Source organism: Rhea americana, unplaced genomic scaffold (genome assembly GCF_003343005.1).
Source record: "Rhea americana isolate MKP2758 unplaced genomic scaffold, rheAme1 scaffold_343, whole genome shotgun sequence".
NCBI lineage: Eukaryota > Metazoa > Chordata > Aves > Rheiformes > Rheidae > Rhea > Rhea americana.
The window spans coordinates 208,541-235,123 of NW_028186472.1; the positions used below are offsets into that span (position 1 = coordinate 208,541).

Below are 26,583 nucleotides of genomic sequence, written 5' to 3' on the forward strand. Positions count from 1 at the left end.
TTCAGATACGCATGCTGTTCACATGCACGCTGCTATGGTTATAACACCCTTTGATTTTTCTGAAGGCATTAGTGTCAGTTAATATTTACAGAAATGTGTCCCCCCTTGCCCCGAGGGGCTCTGTCCCTTGAGCTAGGAATTKCTGGTCCTGAGGCCCTGATTTCAAGCTCTGACACCTCTCCCTGAGCCTTTTCAACAATATGTATTTATGGTTGATTTTAACTGCTATAATAGTGGAATGTGTTTTCATTKCTGGTGCCCGAGATATGGGAAACTTGAAGCCTTTTGCCTGCTAGGTATTTGAATTTACTATTCTTACTATTGAAGCAAAAGAGGATGCCCGGAAAAGATCCATGATGAGGTCGAGATCTGTGAACCTCCTTTTAGAGATGACAGCGTGGGTCTTGTACTGCTGTGCGTAAGGCGCTGGATGCTCAGCAGCGGCAGTTACCCTTCGCTGTGGGACTCATGATGATGCTCGGTTATTGCAGGTAGCGCGGGGAAGAAGCAGGGTTCTGCTGCTGCTGGCACGTTTATCTCTGGGGCGTGCTTTGTGGCTACTGGCTTCAGGATCGCTGCCGGAGATGAACCTCCGTGATGTTTGGGGCTCTGGAAAGGTCCTGAGGCTGTGAGCAATTCTGCCTCTCTGTATTCCCACAAGAGGAGGGAATTTCTGCAGTGCTTTCAGTGGAGAAGTACGGGAACATTCTGAACCTCTCTTYTCTGTCTTGTTCCATCCACCACCAATTGCTCTGTTTCCAGTGATGTTTCATGAAGATGCCTCCTCGTCTGTTTCTTCTTGCTGTGGGTTCTTAACTGCTCCTAGGCATCTCTGCAGAACTTCGCATGCAAGTCCTGTTCTGTTTTCCTTTGCTCCTGCTGAGGAGATAAATGTTTTATGAAGAACTGCATATTTCAGTGGTGGGATGCATACCTCTGTGCATCCACCTGAACAGAGGAAAACTATATTTTTTTTTTCTGTGGTTTCCTCCTTTGTTCCTTGCAGAAGTGTGGGAATCCTACAAATATTATCCAAGCATGCTTTGCTGCAGCTGAAGTCAAGAACTACTCTGAGAGAAGGAACCACTAACATAGTTTGAAARTTTGTAACAAGGTCTGCGAATAATTAGTAGTTTGCCTCATGTTCAAATGTATTTTTCATCTCTTGCCTAGCAGAGGAGTTCTTGTAGCCTTGAGACCTTGAGAGGAGCACAGGGAGCCATTGCAAGGGGCCAGTTGTGCTGTGCAAAGCTGCTGTTGCTTGCTGCAGACCCAAGGAAGGTCCCTCTTTCTGCTCTGGGAGGAATTGCACCTCTGAAGTAACTTTGCAAGTGAAACCCTTAAAATTGCAGGGGAAAGTCTACTTCCCTGTGTGCATTAAATCATCAATGTGCATGGTAGAAGGTTGGTACAGGATATGTAGAAAAATAGAGTAAAACAAGTGGATGGTCAGCTGCTTGCAAGGAAAGAAAATACTACTCCTCCTTTCTCTTTCGTTGGCTATGATTTTTCTCCCCTCATTACTCTGCTTTCACAGCAGAGAGACTTTCACAGCGCTGCCTTGCGCTCCGAGACGTGGCCCCACCGCGTTGTCCTGCGCGTGAATTTGTTCCAAGGTCTGAGGGTGGCAGTCTTCGTCCCGAATACGTCGTTTCCAGATCGGCAGCTCTCTTTGTTCCAGACAGTTGTGGCTACGATGGGTAAAGTTAGCGCAGGGTTTCACCGTGCACTTACGGGGCTCTGACTGGTGAGCCTGGAGCCCCGGCTGTGCTCCACCTCCGCTGCCGGCAGCGCTTTGATCGCTGCTGTCTGTTTGCTTAAAAACAATTTCACAGTCAACTTTAGAGTCTTTTGGTTCRTCTTCCTTGTCCCTTGTTTACTTTTTTCTAATCTATTATAGACTCTCTTGAGGCTGATGATTTTAATTCTGACTGGTTTCCTGATAATTTGCACTCCAGTTTAAGTCATTAATTTCAAAGCTATGCCATCATTACTGAGGTTCTGCAATATCAACACTACAATAAAACTAATTATTAGTGTCTTTTTCATAATGTCACAGTCAGGTGTTTAGGGCCATATCCTTTCATTTCTTATGCTGCTTTTCTGTAATTCAGCCACCAAGTACTGTGTATAAGATTGTTTCTAAATGGTTTTAAATGTTTTCTTTTGTGTATGTGATTGGTATCCTGGTATCARCACATCCTCATGCTTGTATTCAGAGAAAAATCTTGTGGGAAGCTGCTTCTGTATTCTGTAATAGCAGACTGCAGCTCTTGTTTCCTGAATTTGCTTATTTGCAAGGAAGCTGGTATAGCCTTAGAAGCAGAGTATTTCCATCAAGTCCAGAATAGGCTGAGTGCTCTTGGTAATTCCTCCTAAGCCCATTTAAGGTGACAAATTTTGTAAAAAGATTAAATATCTCATACTTTTAATTTGACTGATGAAGTGAAGTTCTGATAGCTTCACTCCTATAGAGAAGCAGAGAGTGAACTTGAACACCTACCAGGAACAAATCTAGTCTCCAGTGCTAAGTTTACATAGAAACCAAACCATTGTATCCTGAAGCCCAAATAGTCTCAAGATCACCCTGGATCTGCTGAAGCTGGGCTTGGCCGCATTGCCAGTGACCTGCTGTCACCAGGCAGCAAATCTTGACCTCCAAACTGCTTCGTCATCCAGGGAGTTAACGTCGTCGTTCAGTCATAGCGATCTGAACAAGGAGAAGCGCTCCCTTTGGCTTGCTCCTTGTGCCATGAGAGCGCTAATTCAGAGACCGTTGGTCTGTATTCTCTTTTGCCRTTTGGATGGGTCTAGTTCTTGTCGAAACACACTGTTTTGCTGTAGAGCCCTAAATTGCCACGCAGACTCAGTTGTCACTAAACACGTGCAAGGGAAATTCCTTAGTCTCGTGAGCTGTTTGCTGGAGGTGGCTGTCTCATACTGTTGCTTAGGAACTTGCAGTTGGGTTGGATTTGATGAGGCTTTATTTTTTATTCGAGATCTAAAACTGCTTTGATACTTTCCCAACCAGTTGCATTTGTGTTATTTTTGCTTGGTGCATGTAAGACGGAGGTTTCCAAAACAGCTACAACTAGGGCTTCTTGTTCATAAGAGAATTTGCTCGTTTCCTAGCACTCCCTCTTGTGCCCTGTTGGCCACTGCTCTTTTCTGGGCTGGCAATGTTGATGTTTTAATGCCCTGATGCCTTCTCCATGATCTAGCTTTTCAGTGTGCTTGGTTTGGAAGTGCGTTATGGCTAAGACAGCTTCCAAGGCATATCACCAGTGACAGCTTGGCTTTCACCGTGCTGCCTCTCGAGTCCGGCTTTWAGACTTGGTGCCTCTTGTTTTAATGCTTATTTTCTTTTACGAGGAGCATTCTGTTACCTGCTCTTTCTAGTGGAAGCGATTATATCTTGGTCTGGCAAGCCAGTTCCCTTCAGGTCTGGAGTTTGAATGYCCAACCTGATGTTTTCCTGACTCTGAGCTCTGGGGCTAAAATGAAAAATAGGACAAACTGGACTTCATAACTGTTTCCGTGTTGGGAGAGGACTTCTGGCAGATCTGCCAAGGTAAGGCCCCTGAGGCGGAAGGTCCTTCCTCCTGAACGTCAGAGCTGTGGCATGCTTTTGGGTCCTACGTTTCACCGCTGTCRCGCTGGTGGAGCGCGGCTCCATACGCTTGTCGAGGTCCAGCGTTTGGCGTTGTGCAGCTCTGCGCCGCTGTTTGGTCCAYTGAAAGGACTAAACATGCTTGTGAAGTTTATGGTGAACTGTAAGTTTAAAGGCTCACAGCATTGCCACAGGCCTCGCGATGATTTTTTTTTTCTTCAGTGCTGAGAATCTGATTTACAAAAATCTGGCAAAGGTTCTCTTAAGAGTTCCACTTGGTTAGCATTCTTGCTATGTGCGCTATAACAATACTTTTAATAACATTAAATTTTAAATTCCATGTAGAATCTAGTGGGTAGGCAGATGTATCGGTRTGTTAAACTTTATGTCACTTAAAAAATGGTTTTCAAGTACATCAGAGGGAGACCATCCAGCTGTAAAATTGTCTGCTTTATGAAGCTGCATCACAGTTTTGGTCTCTTTATTTTAATTAAAAATGTACCTTAAATCTAGCATCCTCAGATAACTTTCACCATGCCTTCTTATTTCCTGTAATTTACTGACAACTTTTCTGTGAGTTCCTGGTATTGTTTACAGAAACAAATTTGGTAATTAAGTTAAATGCTTTCCCATTTTGTTTAGCTGGGTCAGAGTTGGGGTTTTGCATTGGGCCATGTGAAATAGCAGAGCGGTTATCAGCAGGGCTGTAGGATTATTGTTTGTTTCTAGTGACTCTTAAAGGAAACACATCAGCAGTAAAAGTCTATCCTAAGTCTCCCAATAGAGCTTGATGCCTTGAAGCTTCCCTGACAGAAATATGGTTGTTTCTCCAGGGGCATCTTCTAAATCATTGGCCTGTGCAAACCAGAGTGATACAAAAGGTTTCAAAGCAGGCGTCGTTCCTCTCTTCCTCTGTGTCTTTTTAGTCAGATATTGACTCAATCTGGGGATGATACATCTTGCTTTTCTTTCTGACTTGGCATTTCTGGTGGTRTTGTGACCTGCTCTTTTTCACTGCTTGTTGGTTAGAGTTTTGAGTAGTTGGCTSATGTCTAGTGATGCTGAAGAGATTTCTAGTGATCTTCCCTGCTTTGTAGCTGTCAGCTGTTATGTGCTTCTCCTGCTCTGGTTGTACTGCAGTCTGAAATCAAAGCTACTTCTCCCATGACTTAAATTTCCTTGAGAAACAAATTTTTGCTTAAAAATGACCCTGCTTCCCTGGTAAGCACTGGTGGTGGTTTTTGTTTTGTTTTCTCCAGTGTGCTGTAGTCCTAGGGTTCCTTGTTTGTTTGCTGCTCAGATGTTTGGCATTTTTACAAAATGGATGGCAAAAATCTATCGACTCTGTCAAAGCTGTCAAGCCTTTTTGCAACAGAATAGAGCCAAAATATGCCAGTGTGTATTGTTTGAATGTTATTTTTCAGTCTAATTCAATAATATTATGTGTGGTGTAAAATTGCTGGACAGCTTGACTGTGTTTTAAAACCAATTAAGCAATAAAAATGTCTTGAAGGTTAGTTAGGATAGCAATTCCAATACTTAGTCTCAAGAGTATCATGCAGATGTGATAAATACAATACTTGTGTTTTTTGTAGTTGGGGTCCCCTGTAAATTACTTGATTTGGGTTTTTTTTGTGTTCTTGTCTCAGCTGTTGAAACAGTAACTTTTTTGYGGCACGAGCTTCCCCTCCTTTTTGTTTGCACCATGTAGCAGAGTTGGGATCCGATCTTGCCTCGAGACCCTCAGCCGCTGTGGTGCGAAGCCTGCTCCTGCCACGCTGTCAAAGGCTTTAGCACTTGGGGGACTGGTCTCAGCATGCAGCTCGGAGGAGCACACTCTAAAGCAGTACTGCTGTTGTAACGCTCAGTAACATGAACTTCCCTGTCGCAGTAAGTGGGAATTGCAGACATGTATCCAGTCTCACGGTGTTTTATTGCTTTTGCCTGAAGAATGTCATTTTTTTAGATGTCAGAAGATAAAATGCTTCTGTAAAAACAATTCTCCACAAGGAAGAATTAGCAGAATGTTTCATATGGTGACTGCAAGGCCGTTGTTAATAATCCTCTTTTCTCATTCGAAGTGTCATAAGAGTTTTTAGCAGAGCTTTCGATGGCCTGTCCTGCAGGGGAGAGAGGTGAGGAGTCTCCTGGTGCGGCCAGCGCGCAGGGGAAGTGGTGCAGGCGGAGGCGTCCCCGGCTGGGCGCCATCCAGCTCCTCTCCTGGCAAACGGCAGCGTTGCTCCCCGGATTTCATCGGAGCGAGCACAGATGACTCCTGCTGCTGCCAGGGAGAATGAATTGTGCCCACAGTACTGCTCTTGCATTTATTTTTATAAATGTCAATGATTAACTGAATTAAGATAAATAAGGCTGTTCCCTGTCACCCTTTAATTTACAAAATTTTAATGAGACGAGTAACATCTGTACCTGTTCCATCTTTGCACTGGCTGGCATGCCGGTAGTGGTCCRACAGCTCCGTTCAGCTTTTTGCAATAACACTTAAAATCTGAGGGTTTTACAAACATGGTATTAAGCCATTTGTTTTGCCTATGATTCATCTCATGTTGGTAGGGAAGCTGTGAGAGTGATACAGATGATGGAAGAACACTATATTTACAAATGAAATTGTTGCGTGTTTTAAGTGCTGCRGTAAATATAAGTGACAGGCTAATGCATCACTTTGAGTTACTGCAGTGGAGAYGGGCAGAGGTAGGATTAATGCTTACATATGGCAGTCTTATTGCAGCCTTTTTTCCCCCTCTATCTTCATGGAGATGCTTAACTTGGAAGGGCAAGTGCTGTTACCTGTAGATTTTCTTGGAGAAAATAGTGACCCAATGCTTGTGTTGCCTATGAAACTTCAGCAGGTTAGTGTTAACTGCTTGCAAGTACAACCAAAGAATCCAAGATCCAGAAGTCTGCAGTCTCTCTAAGCAGAGAAGCTTCTTCCTTAGGAGGAGACACTTGGCATCAGGTTTGTGAGATTTTTTCCAAGGCTTTGTTCTAGTGATCTTTGAGTTGCATATAAAAATCCTAAAAGGCTCTTGCCCCATTAATAAATAGTGGTTTCTGGAGTTACTCAGATCCATGTTTTTGCACTGGAGGCTCTTCCTGAGACTAAGAGCAAATTCAGACCATGGGCTAGAGCAAATGCTATACAGGGGTGAAGGCAGGAAAAGAATTCAGTTTGGGGAGTGTCTGCTCTTGCATTTAATTTTAAATGTTTCCTTGAAACCTGTGAAGTGGGCTGGCTTGTAGGGGCAGCATTTTAAAACACAATCCCATGAGAAGACTTAAACTACATGTGGCAGATTCTGTTCTGCCATTGTTGTTCTGCTGTTCCTACAACCGCAGTAAGGATAGCTGCTTTAAGTGTGTATTAGCATGCTTCCTTAGGAAGAATAAGCACTTAAAGTTGTATTTTAGATTTAAAAACAATAGTATATAGGAAGGATGCAGCCCGTGTTGGTGATGAGTTGGCCCATATCACGTGATGTGGCATTCAGCACTGCATCTTGCAGTTCTGCTGAGGTTGTGAAGTTTTTCATSTTGTATTTAGTATAGTGGCTTTAATGTGCAATGTGCTGTAGGTGATGCCGCTTGAGCGGGAGGATTGATCTAGATCTCCAAAGGTCCCTGCCAACCTCGACTGTTCTGTGGTTGTGTGATCACTCTTAAATGGCAGGTTGAAACCAAACCTTCTACCTCCTGCACAGCGTGAAAGAGTTGAAGTTAGCAATGTTATTTACTCAACTTTTCACTTACCACTACTATTCTTTTTAATTGTGCCAGTTTGTAATTTTGAAGCCCACAGGCAAGAGAAGGGTGTTGAGATTGGTGCTAGCAAATGCAGGCAGCAGTTATTTGCACTTTTGTCTCCTTTTGTGGATTTGAGGATCAGTGGTGGTCAGTACAGTCTGTATACCATCATTTGGATGCCCTCTGGAAGGTGACCATGTGCTCTGCATCAACTGAGCCTCTTATGCAGCAAATAGGTGATGCAGTGGAGATTTTTTTGCTGGATAAGCAATTAGCTAAAATAAACTACTCAAAGGACAAATTACGCGGTGCTCATTTGGTTAATTGACTWCTTGTGTTTGTGGCATGTTGCTTGTATTTTACTTACCTTTGTCTAAGAAGCTCCTGTGTTTTGCCTTGCTCTGCAGTGAGCAAGTGGAATATGAGAGTTAATTTACACAGATACAAATGAAGAAAGTTAAGTGATAAGGAATGTATAAAGGCTCTCAGTTGAGAGACAACACTTCCTTCAGCTGAGTGTCTAGGAGTGCCTATCTCACTTGCTTACCTGGGATGTCATCAGTATTCTCTGAAGCTGGTACTGCCAGTGCACAGAGCTTGTCTAAAGCCGCCTTTGCTAGAAGCACACCTAGTGGCTAAAACTCATGATGGGACCGTGATCTGCCTGCTTCTGCAAAGCTGTCCCATGCAGGCGCTGTGCCTCGGGTCGGCACACGTTGATGTCGGTGCAGGACCAGGCAGGTGGCTGATACTCCTTTCTTCTGGTCCAGCTCCATCTCTGCCACCTGGCAGAGATGTGGCTGTCCCACTCATGAGTGAGGCTTTTAGCACATTAGCTTGGCATAAAYTTGATGTATAAAATGTTTTGAATGCTTTAAGCTTATCAGCTAACACAATTCTCTTACTAATTGCTTTCCCTGATGTAAACTCCAAGGTGACATTAACACTGAATGTGTTTTGAAGATTTTATTGGGATCTTTTGAAATTGTATGATGCTATTAGCAGTACATTACCTTAGGTTATAACATGCGACTTTACTTCATGCTGTTGGAATAAGGATTACAATTTTCTGGGCCCTCTGGTATACTTGGTGACTCATGAAATGATCTGGCCAAGTTGCTAGATTTATTTACAGTAAGTAAATTAAAGCTATGGTACAGATCTTTGCTGTGTAACAGGATTGCAGGCAGCTAAGAAACATTGAAACTGTTGGACCAGTCACCAAGAAAATATTTCGTGCGTAAGGGAGGATTTGGTTCACTGAATAATGGATTGTCCCAAGCATCGAAAGCTAAGATGAAATGTGGCCAAGAGTCAAGTTTTATTGTCCTGCTCCCTATTTCTAATTCGTAATATTCTAATTTCTAAAGCCATCTATGCTAACATCATGGTGAAGAGATGGTTTTTGTGACTGGCTAAACCAGTGAGTTGCTCATTTTCCAAGTTTTATCTGGCTGACTGTTTTATTTTCATATTTAATTATAACATGATGGCATTTCATAGTAGTAGTTGTGGGCTAGGACCTTCTTACCTCATTGGCATATGCATTCAAGGCATACAGGGTAGTTCCCGAATAATGGAGAATGAGCTGCCGCTTCTTGATATTTTGGGTGTTAGGCTGGTAATAGTAATGCTGGTTTTTGGCTACATGCAGCTTGTTGGTCATCCGGACATCTGTAATTCTGGGACAGGAATGCAATATGGAGCTTTTCGAAATCCGCAGAACTGAAGTATGAATTAGATGGCTCGGGCTGCCTCTGCAGCTGTTTCAAGAGTCAAGCCTGGTGACTGTCCCAATCGTTGTCCCGACCTTGCCGGCCTTCCTGGGAAGGGAAAYGCGTGCAGACGAGCTGCAAATGCTGGGCTCCAGCTGCACCTGCCTAGTGATGCATGAGATGCAGCATTCGTAATCCAGAGCTGTGCTGGAAGATACTAGACAAATTTTTCAGCAAATGTTTTCTGATAAACTGCATCTTTTACAGTAGCCATGAACAGTGCTTTGTTATGTGCTCTGCTTCAAAAACTATGATGATAAAGATTCAGAGTCTATTGTAATCACTTCACTTGCTTGCCCCACTTCCTCTCCTTCCACTGTTTTTACTCCCAGACTTCTTAAATGCTGTGTTCATCTCATCTCTAAAGTGGCCTCTCATTCCTGTCACTCTTGAAATAAAGTCAATTCTGAAGTCTGCAGTGCCTCAAAGATTGCAGGTCTGAAGGGAGCATTGTATCTTATAAGGCTTTCTTTATACTGCCCACCTACCTCTATAGATACCCCAAATATTGGATTAGATTTCATAACTTTAGGCCTTTGAAGGTTACTGACCTCTAAAGGTTAGTGCAAGTATGGTCAGCCGGTAATTACAGCAGCCTCAGGCAGGAAAGTGGAGGAAGGGAGGGAGCAGGCAAGTAATGCAAAGGCAGATAAATACAAGCGTCCTGCAGTTGAGAGCTCTGCAGGCTCCAGCTCAAGTTCTTTGGAAGTTTACCAGTGTTTGGAGACTTGCTTTTAGTCAACTCTGCCAATAATCATTTTAAGCTCTAGAAAACTGTCACAATTAGAAAGATTTTCAAATATGCCTATCATTGCCATATTCTGTTTTGCATAACTTAGGCATATTGCTGTCTTTGCTGGGTTCTGTCACCTTGCAATTCAAGGAAGCCTCTTCCAGAAGTGACCAAAAAAAAAAAAAAAGCCACAATGAGATGTGCTTTTGACCACTTCATCTGAAGTCACAGGAACTGATCTTGGTACTTTCTTAACTATTATCAAGGTTACTTGAAGCAATTCAGTCTCCACCAGCTCCTCTAGATTCAGTATGGATTAACATTTTGCTGTGTTGCAGATCACTTTTTCTCTAAACCAAATCTTGCTTTATACACTAGATTGCTATCGTATACTATAGAATTATTTCTTAATTGCTTTAAAAGTCCTGCTTCATTAGCTTAGTGACTGGTAGTTTGCAAAGTCACTTCCACGAGTTTTAATACTGTCTGGCTGAGAAACAGCAATAAATGTATTGGATCGTAATATTGTTACAATTCTGTTAGAACTGGGAAAATTGGAATCAGTAATTAGCTCTGGCCTCTGGATAAGCAAGTGCCAGGTAAGACRGGGAAACTGCACAGGTTGCAGGCAGAACAGTGTTGGGGGCAGCTGTCAGTGCTGTCCGTCACTGGTGCAAACTGTACCTGGGGACAACATGACCTGAATTTGTTGGAGATCTTATCCTGCCTCTGCTTTTTCAGCTGGCAGTATGAGGCCCTGGCTCTTAACAAGAATTTACTGTAAATCTGGTCTGTTAACTCTCGTTTTACCTCTCTTGTATATTTTGATTTTTTTTTTTATTTTTGTCCTGTAAAGTGTTTCTTTCCAAAGTTTTCATGCATGTTCTTGGCAAACCTTAACAGAAAGAAGAATTTGACATTTTGATATGAACTGKTTCTTGCTGCTCCATATTACGAATTTTGGATACTACACTGTTTTGAAAAGGGGCTGAGCTTAAGTCCTGTTTGTAAAATCTGCATATTGTATTGGTGGTAGAAATTGAGTGAACTCAAAGGTCACTTCATATACACTTGAAGCGTGTTTGGATGAATGTAGAAATGTTCAGTCACCATGGTTTAACAGACTACTGCCATTTGCCGTTGTTGTAGATACCTAATGAATATCTTGAACTTTTCAGTCTCTTCTCTATGTAAAACACAGACCTTTAACGGAAATGTTTTGTATTCATGAAAAAGGCAAGCTTCTTGCTATTTAGAAAGCTCATTTGCAGTGTAAGCGAAGAAAAACCCTGGAAATAGTGTGACCTTCTGCTGGCTGCTGTAACCTGCACCCACCACCCCAAAAAACCCAAAGCAGATTACAAATTGTAAATACTTCAGGATACTTTGTTAGCTGGATTGTGCACGATGAGTCGCAAGCTCTGAATTTCGCACTTTCACCTCCCACGAGCGGCTCCTTGCGAAGGAGCATCCTGCTTCCCTTGTCGCCCGCTCCACTGCTAGGGAGAGCGACCCAGGCAGCGGGCACCGTTGTGGACGACGGTGAGAAAATGCATTATGAAGAAACGAAAGGAAACTTTTCAGGGATGAATGGTGGGGTGGGAAATACAATGGGGGGGCAGTGCAGGTTGTTAGACCCCTCGGAGGAAATGGCATCGGAGCGTGCAGGGCAGCTCGCGTGCCCCGGGAGCACGGCATAGCTGTGYGGCTGCACCGAGGTCTGTAGACGCGGGAAGCAGCCCCAGCGCAGTGGCCCCTTTGCCTTCGGTAGCAGTCTTAGAAGCAGGTTTGCTCGACAGAGTTACCTTTTCCTACAGGCTGGTCAGGAATCCTATTTATATATGTCAAAAAAGCACTAGGTGTGTTTGCTGGCGTGAGACCTGTGCAGCAGTCGTCAGCTCTCTAGCAAATGGTTTGTATCGCATGTGCGGGCATGCAATGCAAGGTAAAAGTGCAAGAGTTGCACCTTCTTTCCAAAGTAAAAATTGCCCTTCTAGAAGCTGAGCAGACTACCTTGTGTACATAGAGGCACTGAAAACCTCTGCTATGTGTTACGAATTCATTGGAAGTTCTGGCTAACTAACTTTATCAGTATATGCTGCTGGGTTGTTTTGTTTGTTTTTTTTTTGGTGCTGCAACATGAAATGTGTCAAGCAGGCTGACGCCTGGAGATGACAAGGCGTGCAGTACTGAAGGGGCRTGAGAACCACCTGGAAGTCAGAAAGGTCGGGAGTGACGGCAAGGAAGCGTACCAGATGTGGCACCGCTTCGTGTCCCTAATGTTCGCTCGGAAGCTGTSACCAGCTGAGTGTGGGAAAGGGACCAGAGGGTGACCGTGCTTTTCAAAAAGCAGTTATAATACACTGAATACTTGCTTGAAAGAGAACTCACTAGGTCAGCAGATCTTCAGCTAGAATCAAAATCTCCTGTTAAAACTGCCTTAAAGCAGGAAAAAGATAAAGGACAATGAGAACTTTTATCAAAAATAATTGTGTGTTTTGTGATCTGCAGCATGTTGGTCTCAATTGTCAGTTGCACAGGTTGTAGCAACTGTGGCCCTAGCCCTAGGAAGCTAAGCTATTGCAAAAAGATTTCGTAGACAACAGTAAGCAGAGGGGCTGCAAAGGCTTAAACTTCAGCACTTCGTAGAGATAGGTTAGCTCTCCAAGTAATGAATGATACATATATATATATATATATATATATATAATTTTTTTTTAATTGGGGATATGAATTATGCGCCCTTGCTGCAGTGCATGCAAATGTGTGACTAAATTTAGCAGTCTGTCCGTCCTCTTGGATAGGAAATGGGGTGACTGCTGTGCATTCTTGGCAGTGGTGCATGGAAAGTGGAAAAACACAAACTAAGCAAAGTTCCCTTGTTGGTGACTTCTGAATGTGTCAGCCATCATGGTAATTAAGGTATTAATTAGGTAAATTATGGGGCAAAAGACCCCTGTTAAGTACGCATTTCTAACTGCTACCTTTCAAGGAAGTAGCTGTTTTGAAAGTTGTGTGTATTAAAAATGGGGGGGGGGGGAAAGGGACAAGAGGTTGAGGGAGTCAGCAGCATAACCTTGCTGTTTGCTGGGAGCAGTGTCGGCCGCACTGCAGGATGAAATGCTGTGCCACTGATTAATTTTTGACTAAGGAGGGTTGTCCCGCCAGCGGAGTGCCATGGATCGTTTTAGTCACTTCTGATGCTGATTTTTGCTTGTTTGCATTCTGCTGTCAAAAACCAGACTAGTGAATTTGCAGGAGAACCCTGCAAACGTGATCTCGGGTCTGACTGCTCTGCTCCCGTCAGTCACTGTCACAAAATCGGGCAGCAGAGTTTGTGCTCCTGACGTTGGGCAGTAGGCAAGTGGCAGTGATTTGAATTTGTTTGATAAAAAGGCATTTGTGCTGCCTCGGGAGAGCTGATCTGCATGAGAAACTGGCCCTCGATCGCATGATCGAAGCCATCAGGCTCTGACTCACGGGAAGAAGGCAGAAAGCCTCCCGAGGGCCTTGATGCGAAATACAGAGAGCAGAAGCACGGAGAAGGCTCCGGTCCTGAATGCCTCGTGTCCAGCTGTCTGCAACCGCAGGGTGAGGAAGGTGCTGCTGTGAAAGTGGTGGTTTTGTGGATTCTTGTGAACTTGTCTCTGTTTGCGTGACTGTTGTGTCCTTCTGCCGTGGATGTTCCAAATGTTTCAATGTTGGGATAACACCAAATGCAGCTAAATACCCTGACCGTGAGCTTACGTTTACTTCTCATTGCCATGCACGGTTGGTAGCAGATGCTTTGCCACGTGGCTCCATAGTGTAAGAACAGGGAGCGGGAAAAGGCTGCTTTAGATGTAAAGTGTGTGAGAACAAGTTGAAGATGCTGTACACCCCGTGGCGTATCCAGACAGCTTTAGGTGCTGATCCAGTGCCTAGTGCACCTGTTGGACTCCAAAATCCAAACTTGGGTGAGGAAGGGAGAGAATAGATACAGTCTCATTGCTTGATCCAGAAATCAAGTGACATGAAGTATGTTTTTATTTTATTATTTGTTTGTTAAAGGAAGTGGACTGGTGTCCAGTTTTAGTTATAATGAGTAACTTAACACATGGGTACCAAATGTACACAGTACAGAAGATGCATTAAGTTCTGTAGTTCTTTAATTCTGCCAAGGTTTGTGAGAAAAATACAAGAATGTTTCCCTTCTATTTACTAAAAATACTTTTAATTCTGAAAAATTACTTTCTGGCTGTGCATATCTCTCAGACCATAACCAGATTACTACCTTTTACTGGAATACTCTGTGTTAATGAAGGCTGATTGGGATTGCATAATAGGTTTCCCCTAAAGAGGACACKATGTGGTCCCTTTGCGCCGCAGCCCGGACCCGCGCGCCCCGCGGCCGTCGCTCAGGAGTCGGGCAAGCTCGTGAGCCTCCGGCGCTCCGGCCCCCGAACGCCTCCAGGTCCTCCGGGAACGCGGGGGAAACCGAGCTCTGCGGTCGCCTTTCTGCCAGCCGTTCTGTCGGCTGCGGCGCTGGAAGTTCGGTGACTGTCAAGCTAATTTCCTTTTGGAGTGGTTCTCGATTAACGTGGATAATGAACAAGTTATTATTCAAATTTCAAATATTTCCTGATTTTGTAATGTCTCAAGCTGTGAGCCAAGCTCCGCTCCAGTAGCTAAGGGAAAACTAGACGCCTTTTTCTTTCCTCGTGGCGTTTTCTCAGTGTGACAGAAAAGCTCTGCTCTCCCCCATCCCTTTGAAGAGCTTCCGAATCTGTGGCTGGACCCACCAAGCTCCGAGTCTGATGTTGCAACGAGACCCGGTCTTGCTTCCATTCCAGTCTGTGCTGAATAATTATCCCTGTTTTCAATGTTTGTGCCCTTTAAGCATGATATTTCCTTGAGAAGAGTCTGTGTTCTGGGCCAAAACCACAGCCTGCTAACTTCTATGGAAATCTTTCTGTGGATTTGCTTTGGATCTGTTTCCTGTGACCTCTGTGTTGAGGGAAGGACGTATTGCAGAATTTAAAGAAAGAGCCATTGACAGCATCTTTGCTGCTCTGCCTGGACTACAATAATTTTGAGAAAGAGATCCCCCTTCAACATAAGTATGGAAAATTTTGGCATCCTTGAGCTGACTTTTTTTAATGAGTGGGGAAGTTTAACTGAAAGTAACCAAATAGGAWTTTCTTCCATTTTCTCCCCCAAACTATCCCTTTCCTCCCTCATAAATACACAGCAACCTTTCCCAACGTGTGCATCAATCAGTGCTGGAGAGCAACCTCGCTTCATCTAGGTTTTGCCTCCTACACTAGTTTATTAGAGCCCTGGGTACCGTTTCCCACTGTTTTATAGCGATGACTTGAGGATTTCTCTCTGAAAGAACACCAAGCTTTTCTGTACCAGCTGGCAGGGAAGGACACCTGCAGCATCTCATTCACCTCTTGTAGGTTAAAAGCCATGAGAGATGCAGAGCGCTGTGCCGGTGCTTGCGCTGGAGTCGGGCTCTTCAAACCCGTGTCACTACTACCTGGTCTGCTCTCGAAGGCTAACCCGAGACGAGAGTAACCGTACCAGGAGCGTTTCTGTTGCTGAGTGTAGCTTGTGCTTTTTATTAAATTAACTACCTCGCTACCAGGACATGTCTTTCACTATGAAAGACAAGCTGAGATATTGTCTCCAAACTGTCAAAATTCCATCTTAAGTCTTTCCTCAAAGACAGAAATGCTTTTGTTTTGTGTAATTGGGGATGTTAGTAGATTCTCGTTATATTTGAAAATACCTGCTGTGATAYCCGATTTGTGGATGCGGATGTTGTTGGTTGTTTGAGGTTTTCTTTTTTGTTTGGTTTTTATGGATTGAAGAAATGAAAACAAGGTGTTCAGAACTAAGTCATCTTAGAATAAGTTTCCAAAAGTTAATTGAAGCCCTGGGTCCTTGGAGTAATGACTTGCCTCCATGGAGAGAGCAATCAATAACTCAGAACGGCTGTTAGCATGAAGTAGTTCTGGAAACCCTGTAGGTATATTTGAAAACACAGRTCAGACAGGGGCTCTCCTCGGTACACTAACAGGTACCACGATGATTTATATAAAAACCTTTTAAAGCATTCACAAGTTGTAAGAACTAATCTTCAATAAATCCAGCAGCAGTGCTATAAGAATAAAGAATAAATGAAGGCAAAAGAAATCACTGAAGGTTAAAACTATATTTAAATGAATGGAGTTGATTTAACAGTCTTTTCATGTCTTATGATTTGGGTCTACAGCGTGTCATATAACAAGCAATTATTTGCTGGAAGACTTTTTAGTATTTACTACTTGGAAAATATATTTTTAGAATCTCGGTGAGGCTTTGTCTTTTTGGGCTAGGCGAGAGTAAGAAAATAAGAATAAAGATAGTTTAGCTCTAGCCTGTGGATGGTTTTGTTTGCTGTCCAGTAACTTAAGTTATCCCAACAATAAAAGTTCAGAGAATCAGATTCACAGTAAATGGGACAGATGTAACTATTGCTTACGTATTCTAGAGCTGCGCCTGAGGCAGTGTCTGATAGGGCTCGTACCTACATGGGAAGCCAGTGTCCATCGTGGGAGCCTCTGACGGTTTGGACTCTAATCCAAAATCTGAAGATCCTAAGGGAGGTTCTTCCCCAACATACGTTTGGCTCCCTGCAACTGCTGTAATGTAACGCTTGTTCAGCAGGTGTTGTGGAATATTTTGTGGTTTTCCTAATACAAGTTTTTGCAGTGAAACTGCCTGGCTTCTCTATTTCTGTCCCCTGGTATTCAATGTTTTTGGTCATTCAAAATCATAATGGCACATAGAAATAATTTCCTGGGAGAGAGAGGGGGGGAAAAATATGACTCAATTTGGCTGTGGATGCTTTCACAAGACTACTGGTTCCCCTTGCATGGGGCCCTAAGGTGTAAGTCACATTAGATAAGGGTGGTATCAGTGGTGCTAAGGAGAAAGCACAGCAATGAGACCTCTAAAATGTGCAGTAGGGAGAGCAGAGGAAGGTGCCCATTGCTTGTGTCAAAAGTGCTGGTACTGGAAAACTGTTTAGTTGCCTCCTTTCTCTCTCTCTCTCTCTCTCTCTTTTTTTTTTTTTCCTTCCCAGCTTTAATAAGAGTTGCTAGGGCCAGAATTACTCAGACCGAGTAGTGGTGATACACGAAGGTGCTGTATGAATCTTTTGTGGAATTCAGTCTTTGGCAACAAAACAGGACACTGTCGAGCATAAGCGACAGCAGAGTTGATGTTTACTTGAAAAGCCAAATCCTGTCTTAATTCTATTACTATTATCAGTCTTATTATTATTGTTCCCTGTTTTCCTTATTAGTTATGTCAAGGAGAAGTACAGAGAGCAAAGATGTACAGGCATTTCCAGAGCATTCATGAAAACAGGCCTTAATAAAGAAGCAGAACACTTGCTACAGAGACATAGTGGTTAGTAAGACTATTTAGGACATACTCTATTGCTTTATAATCGGTAAAGCAGAGGGTGGTACYTGCGTTTAATTTCTATAATGATGTACTGCAAAAATAGAAGTATCTGAAGGCTGAAATTTCAGCAATGTTTTAGCCCTGGCACCCTGAATGCTTTTTTCTTTTTCTTTTTCTTTTAAAACAACCAAAAAACATAGGTAACTGTAGAGTAAGATTTGTCAGTAGGGATACCAGCAGACACAACCTGYGCAACACTTTTATAGCACTTTGTAGCTAGCGTTCCAGTTTTCAAAATTTATTCTAATCTTGCAAAAAATGCTTTGTTTGATAGCACACAAACCATCTGGCAATATGATGTGAAACCTAATGTTGCACTAGTGCGTGCTTGTTTGCTTGTGTTTTGTTGGAGCAGTAGGTAATTACTCTTGTACTTCATTAATAAAACTAATGATATTTGTTAACGGTGAGGCTACATGCTGGAAAGAGGAGGTAAGGATTAAGTGTCATGGCCTGCTGCTGCCATGAAAAGGAGCATCTAGATGCCATTAACGTCCCCTTGATGGGATTATTCACTGCATTGGCTCCAACTCTGGATAAAATTGCGAAGTCTGTTATTTTAGACTTAAATTCTTAAATATTGCAGATACGAAAAATTCACTTTCATGTTAAATACAAATTATATTGAAAGCTGAAAACGGCAAAAAAGGTGTAGTTACATTTTTGGGGTGATTTCTATCACTTCCAGTATGGATTAGAAGACTATTGTCTAAGACTTTAATTTTGGATATGTGGAGTCCAATGGATCAGGTAAAGTTCAARCAAGTATAATTTAGATTTCCTTCAGCTGACACGATGATAATCTCAACTTTACCTACAGACAGCAGAGTCCTCGAGGGCTAGCTTGGTGGACTTTCTATGCAGAATGACACACTGCTGGGTCCTCAAGAGAAACTGTGACATCTGAACAGCAGTATGAAGTTATTGTAGCAAGATTTTCTTCTGTTTGTGGTCCTGCTGATAAAGGCTGAACATAAGCTAGGATTTATTTTCTTCCAAGGTGAATATGAGTTGCTGCCTTAGGGTAAAAGACAAGTACTTCTTTGGGAAGTAAACTTCTATTAAAAAAAAAAAAGGTCTCTGTAATTGGTCAGTGATGCAACTGATAGATAAGTTCCCCGAAGCTTAAAAACCATTAGTCTCATGGACAAAACTTTTTAAAGTTATGTTTACAATGAAAGAACTATGCCTTCAAAAAGCTCTTTTCTGCAGAGATGTTGGAAGGAGAAGTTTGGTCTAACAAAGATGAGCCCTCTGCCTGGGAATGGGGTGAACAGTGGTGGGCAGGGTGGGCTTGCTGATGTGCCGTGCTGAGAGGTGGATCWGCGTGCACCCGAATTTGCTGTCCTGTGACCGTGAGCTGTGGCTTCCGGGCTTGCTCATGTGGCTTCCAGAGCAACGGGTGACTACGAAGCCAGTCAAGTTGCTTGAACACCTTTTTGATGTTCTGAAAGTGTCACCACATGATGCTTTCTGTGGTTTCAGGTAAAGCAATTGAACAAGCAAAACCTATTGTATTTTGGGGAGTTTAAAAAAACTTGAATAGAAACATATGGACTTTCTTAAGCATTAAAAWTTTTACGCAAGGAGAAAGAAAGAATAGTCTATCCTGAAGCTATGGATTCTCTTCAGTTAGTCCCATCTCCTGTCGTGGGAGTTAATTTTAACAAATCCCCACCGTGGTGCTGCTGGCACCTTTTCTCTGCAGCAGGAGGAAAGCAGGGAGGGAGCGTGCAGCACCATGCACGCGTCCTGCTGCAGCTGGTGCACTTGGGGCAGCTACAACCCTGCCAGAGGGGCAGGGAAAGGGCCAAACCAATGTCCTTCGGATCCACTGCTGAAGTGGTGTGTTGCCCTCTGACAGAGGCCCYGCAGGTGGGCATCCCCTTCTGGTGACCTCTTGCTCGACGCAGAGCATTTGATCTTTGCAGCCTCCTAAAACAACACAGAGTTGCTGGATATCAGCTTGGCCAGCTAAAGGATAGCTCTAAAATGCCATTTTGAGAAACCTTTGTTGCTGCCAGAGATTTCTCTTTCACTTTGTGTTTTRGACTTTAATCTTCTGAGAAGCTATTGTACAGTGAGGGGAAAATACCAAGGTAAATGAAGACTTATAGAACTACATTTCTCAGGGGAGAAATAACTTTTGTCATCAGATTTTTTTTCTCCTAGAAACAAGAAATAAAAAACAGAGTATTTCTAAAATCTTGGTATCAGTCAGAGGCAATCATGATCGACAGTCACCGTGTGTCTCTCCTTGCCCTGCAAATAAGAGCTGCAATGCCAGGGCTTTAAAAGCCGCACGCTGTACAGAAAAATAAAGTAATGGATGGTTTACTGGAAATCCATCATCTGGAACATTTGATAGCACCCAGGTGGAGCAGAGCTCTACAAGATAAAAATGCGTCTTCCCTGGACCGCTGCGTGACAAGGCTTTTGTGTGAATGGAGGGCGTCTGAGAGCACTTACTCCTGGCGCTTCCCTCCATTCACGATACAGCCATCGTTCTGGTGCAGCTCTCCCTTCCTGCCTCGCATCTCTTCTGCGAGATGGCAAGCAGGCAGAGTTTGCCTCCAAATGCAGCAGTCTGGTGTCCGTGCAGAAGGCAGTTGGTTTTCTTTTGAGCAGCTGGCCTGTGYGAATGATGGACACTGTCCCTTCTGCAGCTGAAGAAATGGGAAGCAAAAGCAGGTGTCGTGGGTGATGGGTCTCTGCTGCCAGACGAGCTTCACAAGACTCCAGTGTTGTCAGATATGGCTGGGAACGGACCAAACATGATTTCCAGCTAAATGAGGCAATTTAGTGATATTAACTAAATAGTCAATTTGCTTGAAAGCCTAATCTGAGTATCAGATGAGGGAATTAAAGGCCGGTGTCAGTGTGTTCAGATGTTATTATGTGCCTCTCTGTGTTATTTTAAAACACGCTGTGTTGAATGCACTATTTTTCTCAGTGCATTCAAAGAGGTACCTGATTTCCTGTGAGAATCTGGCACTATTCTTAGCCTTCCCTTTTTAGTTTAATTAACTTCAGCAGCATATTTTGTGGCATTAATTTTTCTTTCGATCTGACAGAACGCTTCTTACAGCAGTGATCCTCTCTTGAACCACCATCTCCTTCCACCTTGGTTCTGAGCTTGTCTTGCAGCTGCCTCCTCTACCGAGAGTGAGGAAGGGTTTGCAAAGGCGTCGACTGGTATTGATGGTGAACCCCACGGGGCTCTGGGGGAGCTGCAGGCTGCCCTGGCAGCTGAGTACTTTCTAAACTCTGAAATGAAGAGGAGTAACACATACTCGGTRTGGTTGAGCTGGAATGTAATTGGGTTTCTTGCTGATTTATTTTTCCCTTTGCATCATTAATTTCAGGACTGACACACTTGTTTGCACTGACATAGGGAGGGAATACTAGGATAACATTTAAACTGTTTTAGCAAAAGATTTGAACAAGATGTAAGCATAACTGGCAAAAGAAAGTGTGACTCTATGTACTGCCTGGGCCTSTAGTTCCTAGACAGGGGCCACGGAGGCCCATATCTTTTTGGGGATTTGAGTAGGTGAATTGATGCTTGGTGGAGTTGTAGCTGCAGATGTGATCAGCAGACAACCTTCTGCTAAGCATGTGCAGACTTGGACCTGCTTTTTTTTTTTATATAAAAGTTTTACAATATTTTCATTGAAAAGCACTTACCTGTTTTAAATATCCATCTTGCAGGTTATTGAAATAGTTATAGGATGGAATAGTGTTAAAAAAGAAGAAGAAGAAGAAGAATTTTGGAGGCACAGACCTAGAGGAAGGGTGCTGGCTGTTCTCAGTCTGTTGTCCCAGAAGAAGTTGCTGTTGGCTTTGTGCTATTTACAACTCTTTCTGCAACCTGAGCTCCCTGGGCAGTAAAACATAGTTTCCATTAAATGATGTCTGACATTTACCAAATCTTTATGTGACAATTTAGAGGGAACTAGTTGTGTTAAACAGCCTCGTTAATGTTGCAGTAATGTGATTAGGGGAACATCTTGGTCATTTAGGCTAAAGGGACTTTAATTTATGAGCCTGTGGAGAGACAGATATGAAATATCTGTTGACCAAGCTATCTTTGCCAACTTTTACTCCACTTGCTTTGCTCTTTGGTTGAAGATGTGGACCTGTCCGTCTGCAAAAATGACACGTTGCCAGTAGAGGGATTTAAAACCCGAGAGAACAGATTTAACTTGGAGGATCTCCTACTTTGGACCTCTTGGGAGACAAGGAGGAAGTCATTGACAACGTTGTCCAAGTTGGGCGCGATGTTGGGTGCGATGTTAGGTGCCTGCCCCGGGGGGATCATGGAACTGCCGAGTGTTATCAGTGCTACCTTCCTAGAGGAAAGGCGAGAAGGATGTTTACAGTGAGCACGTGCAGAGCACTGCTGTTGGAGTACGAGCCGGGGTGCGGGAGGGCTGGCCGTTGTGGGCCCGGTGCGTGGGCTCCCGTGCCCAAACGGCCATCGCGTTTCTGCCAGCGGTGCCMTGATACCAGGCAGCTTTTAGATGCCGCAGACCCTAAAAGGAAGGAAATTCACGGGTGCAGCTCAGGCTCCGTTGCTAGCGTGTTCCCAGCACGGCGGAGCGCTCCCTTGCAGGCGGGCCGTCTTTGGGGCGACGGGGTGCTCGGGGCAGCAAACGCGCTCGAGGCCATCCGCCGGAGCGCCTGGCGCCGGGGCCGCTCTGCGGGACGGCCCGTCCCGTCCTGTGGRCTCCTTAACGTTCTCCTCACGGCGGGAATCTCTTCTAACCTTTTCTTTCCATGAGTTGTAGAACAGGCAATGATGATAATATATACCAACATAATTAATAACGATAGTGTTTAATAATCCCTGGAAGTCAGTTAATAATTCATATATTTGAGAGCAGTGAAAATACAACAAAAGGTTTAGAGAGCATGTTGAGAAACATCTTGTATYTTATATAGGCAGAACAAGCGGCTTTCCTTTTTTTAAATGTACTTTAATCTGTCAGAGTCATCGGAGAGAYGACAAATGCTTGCGTTTTATAGGACTTTTGTAATTAAATTGTATCACTGTCTATAAAACTGCAACAATAGGTGGTTAATAAATCATTTCAACCACTGCATGGCTCTTGGGTAGCGGGAAGGTCAGCARTAGCATCCACGTGGCTAAGGGAAGACTAGCACTTTACTTGGCTCACTGTACGTACAGGAATTGAAGAATTTCCAGAAAAGTCATTAATTCTATTGAATATTGTGTTGCCTGAAAGTGTATTTCTTCTATTTAGTAAGACTCTATTCCATTTGGTTCTTTGGGTGTCTTTRGAAAGATATTGCATGTCTGAGTGGAAACAGACTTCTCAGTTGTTTTGGTTTATTTTCTTTCAGTTGGACAAGAATATTARAAAGCTATTTTATTATTTTCAGCTTAGTTTTATCTTAATGAAAAGAGGGCTCTGTAGCTGCAACCTAGTAGCTAATCAAAGAAACCTAATTGCTGTTAGTGTGCTGGTGCTTACTACTGCTAAATTCCACCTGGAACCGTAGTGCAAGGGGAGACGAGCGCTTTCGGCAGCAGCCGGCGCGCAGCCGAGCGCCGCGAGCCGCGGGCAGCGACAGCGCAGCCGGAGCCTCGGGCACGGCCGCGGCGCCGCGCTCGGCTCTGCCCCTCTGCCTTCGCGGCCCCCGGGAGGTCTGGGCGCGAGGTCGCCCTCGGGCAGGGGCTGGATCTCGGCGGGCGAAGTCGCGGTGCGGCTGCCCGGTCCGTGGCGGGGAAGGAGCGCTTCCACGCGCCCGAAATGTTACTCGGGTCCCGCAGCGGGCATCGCCCCTCGGCGGGAAGGGACGTGCTCCTTTCCTTTGCAACCTTGTGAAGTAGCTAGAGCAAAATCAACAAAATCAAGTCCTTAGGAGCCCTAATGGTGGCAGCAGGGGTGTCAATCTGAGACACATGGTAACTGCAAAGTCCAGAGCAAAGAGGAGGAGAGCGAGGGTGCGTTTTCCCACGACCAGCCCATTCTTCCTAATTCTAGTGTGCACTGTCTTGAAAGCAGCTGGKCTACGAGTGCTGGAAGAAGCAGCAAATGGGTCGCTATGAGCGAGCGCTGCCTTGCCACCGTCTTTTTCATTGCACGGCCAAAGAACGCAGGCAGCTCACAAGCGACGGGGCAGGTTTCTGAGACCGTGATGCATGGAGAGCTTTGTTTGGAGAAGAGTTTGAGCTGACACGTGAAATGACTGGSAGCTCATAGAATAAGCACTGAAACAAGATCTTTACAGAATTAATTCACAATGCTGTCAAATAYTGTGCTTTCATTGACACTGAAATATTTGTTTTCAGAGTGATGCGCAGGAGCAGGGACCAGTAGCAACTGCAAGTCCTTCGTTCTGGTCTTCTCCAAGTCGTTGCGGGGATTGGGGGGGGGAGGAGGAGGAGATGCAGCCTTGTGGGAACAGTGCTGATTTTTATTCTTTCAATTAAAAACTGAATTTTTCTGCTTTGGTGTAAATATCACTGTGATCAAAGATCATGTCAGTCCCGCGATACACCCAAGTCAGGAGATGTAGACTCGCAAGGCATTTTCCATTTTTTTGAGCATGTTTTGTCTGTTTCCTGGACTTTTTCCTGAGGTTATTTGTTGAATTTGTTGCAAGTTTTTTTTTTTCTTCATACTAGAAGATTTTATGCAGTTTCCAGCTCGTGTTCATTAGGTAATTAGGAGCATTTACAATTTTGCTGCCTCATTACTACGTGGTAAACACTGGCTGAAGCCAGCAGTCTTCCCACGGAGTCTTTTGTTGGTAGTTTGAGAGGGGAAAAGGAAGCAGCGATCCCTTTGCTTCGGGTGGGCTTGTTGTCGGGCATCTCAGGGCTGGTCGCGCTTGAAATGCTGGCGTGGGACGGGGAGGAGGATGCTTGTCTAGCTGGGCCAAGTGCTGGGTCTTTTACACCTTTTGGCATGGCTTTGAAACCACAAACCCATGTTGTACAAAGGCAACCCCCTTAATTTGGCTGCTTTATTAAAAGAGCTTCCTTGTCTTGGCTGGGAGCTAGATGGGACCTGCAGCTGGCGGTGAAAGCAGGCAGCAGGACTTGGCCATTCAGAAGGTCTCCGCTCTGTCGGAAAGTCCAGATACCCAGCTGATAAGGTATAAAAACGGAGGCCTACGGAGTGGGATTTTCCTCTCGCTCTCTTTTTAGGGGCTTCTCTTTGCTAACGTGTGTTGTTTCTGCAAGTTCAGGAGTCTTTCTTTATCAAATGTCTCCAGCCAAAGCTTCCTGTGAAAAGTTGTTCCTTGCTGCCRCTGCTAATGTTGTTTTTCTTTATTCTTGGTGCTCTAAAGCCAAATTACTGTGACTAATGTACCGCTGTGCATTTCTGCAGCATGTACAGTACTGCTGTCTACGTGTGATGCACGGTGTCTTTTTAGTGATTCTTTTTTTTAATATTACAGCAGAAATGCCCCTTTTGTGTATTGGCTTAGCATATGRCAAAACATTTCTGTGAAATATCTTAGTACACCAAAAAGATGTTAACTCCTGTCTTCGCCTTGGACTAATGTCAGCGCTTCTCTGTTGATACCCTAAAGCACTGATGTTGTTCCTAAGTGGAAAATGTTTTCAAGTGTCTTGAAGTCAAGGTSATAATCAAATAAGAGGAAGTTATCCCATGTCCTATGAGTAGTGAAAACAATGTGTACAAACTAATGCTTTTTCCCCCCTAGTTTTTGTTTATTGTGCTTTTAAGTCAACTTGCTCTGATGCTGTATTAAACTTGGTTGCTACCCTGTTCTGGCCGATGAGTTAAAAAGAGGGAGAGGTTGTCTACAGTGAAATAATAAGCATTTGGTTTTCCCAAGCCTGTCTTTCCTTCTGATTTTCTATGTGTAGCTCAGCCCTAGCATAACGTATCATGTTCAGACACTGGTTATTTTACTATAAAGATCTTTGTTTTCCCCTTCTTATCATTGATGTGTTGGAGTACCAAATTGACAAATAAGTTTTTACAGGCTGTAAAACATAGTTAATCCAGTGAGCAGTAATGAAAGATTAAAAAAAAAGTCTTCAATGCCTTGCTTCAGTAATTCTTGTATAGTGCTTTTTCTCTGTGTAATTCAAAACTGTTTCTTGTTTTCAGACCACAGAATGGTTCTATGATACTGTACAATAGGAAGAAGGTGAAATACAGGAAAGATGGATATTGCTGGAAAAAAAGGAAAGATGGGAAAACCACCAGAGAGGATCACATGAAACTGAAAGTCCAAGGAGTGGAGGTAGGAGAGCTGAAGGGGCCATTTCTGAAGGCTGGGTGGGCAATGCCTCCCCGAAATCACTCCGAATGTGGAATTGTCAGTACTTTCAGAATCAGTCTTATTTACTGAATTCCTGTTTTTTTCCTTTAAGAGAAAAAAAAAAAAAAAAAAAAAAAAAAAAAGCACACACACGTTCTTTATTACAGATCTGAGCAAAATTTGAATATAGCTTTACCTTCTCATTGTATTCCTTCTCTTTACTTGTCGTGAAGTTGCACGGCTAGGTTGTGGAAGACACTAAAATGTTGAAAAGTATCTTTTGGTGCAATACATGGGGTTTTTTTATACCAGGTACTTCACAGAGGCATCTCAAGGGTGGGTTGCTCAGCATTTGCAAGTATTCTCCATCTTTTTTATGTGTAAGCAAGAGTGTGTTGTACATATATACCTTAGTCTAACAAAATGCTGGGTAGTTACTGGTGGTAACTGTCATAATTTTGTATATGTTTGTTAAGTATTGGTGTTACGGTATGCAAAAGTGAAGTTTCTGTTGAATTTAGATGATCGGGCCCTATTTCAAAGCACATTTTGATACAGACCCTTGTTCCACTGATGCTACTTAGTGATGCAGAGAAATTCCAAGATTGCTCACTTCACCTGACACAGTATTTCCAGAATAAGATTGTTCTGAAGTATGTGGTGGTTTGGTATAACAAACTTTGTGTGAAGAAAAACTCTTTGACACTTGACCATTCCTGGTGTTTTTAAGGTCTGCATGGGTGTGGGTAGAAAGTACATTTTGTAAACTTTGAGCCAAAATGGTAAAAGGGTGTTTAAGGCGTGTAATTGTAACATTTAGCTGTGTCCTCAAGAAAGACTCTGACCTCAGCAAATGAGTAGTGAAGTCATTAGGGTATRTATTTGTGTAAGCTATTGATTTCTGCAGTTAAGAGAACGCATGCATCACTGGTGCCCGG

The 26,583-nt window shown here is 43.6% G+C and overlaps 1 protein-coding gene across 4 annotated transcripts in view; it reads left to right on the forward strand.

Moving 5' to 3' along the window:
• CAMTA1 (calmodulin binding transcription activator 1) overlaps positions 1 to 26,583 on the forward strand; it is a 421,647-nt gene that overhangs the window by 132,226 nt on the left and 262,838 nt on the right. For all 4 annotated transcript variants that reach the window (XM_085311536.1, XM_085311532.1, XM_085311534.1 and 1 more), the window contains one exon: positions 25,492 to 25,627. In XM_085311536.1, the coding sequence (XP_085167662.1) occupies positions 25,492 to 25,627 (136 nt within the window). The remainder of the gene's footprint in view (positions 1 to 25,491; positions 25,628 to 26,583) is intronic.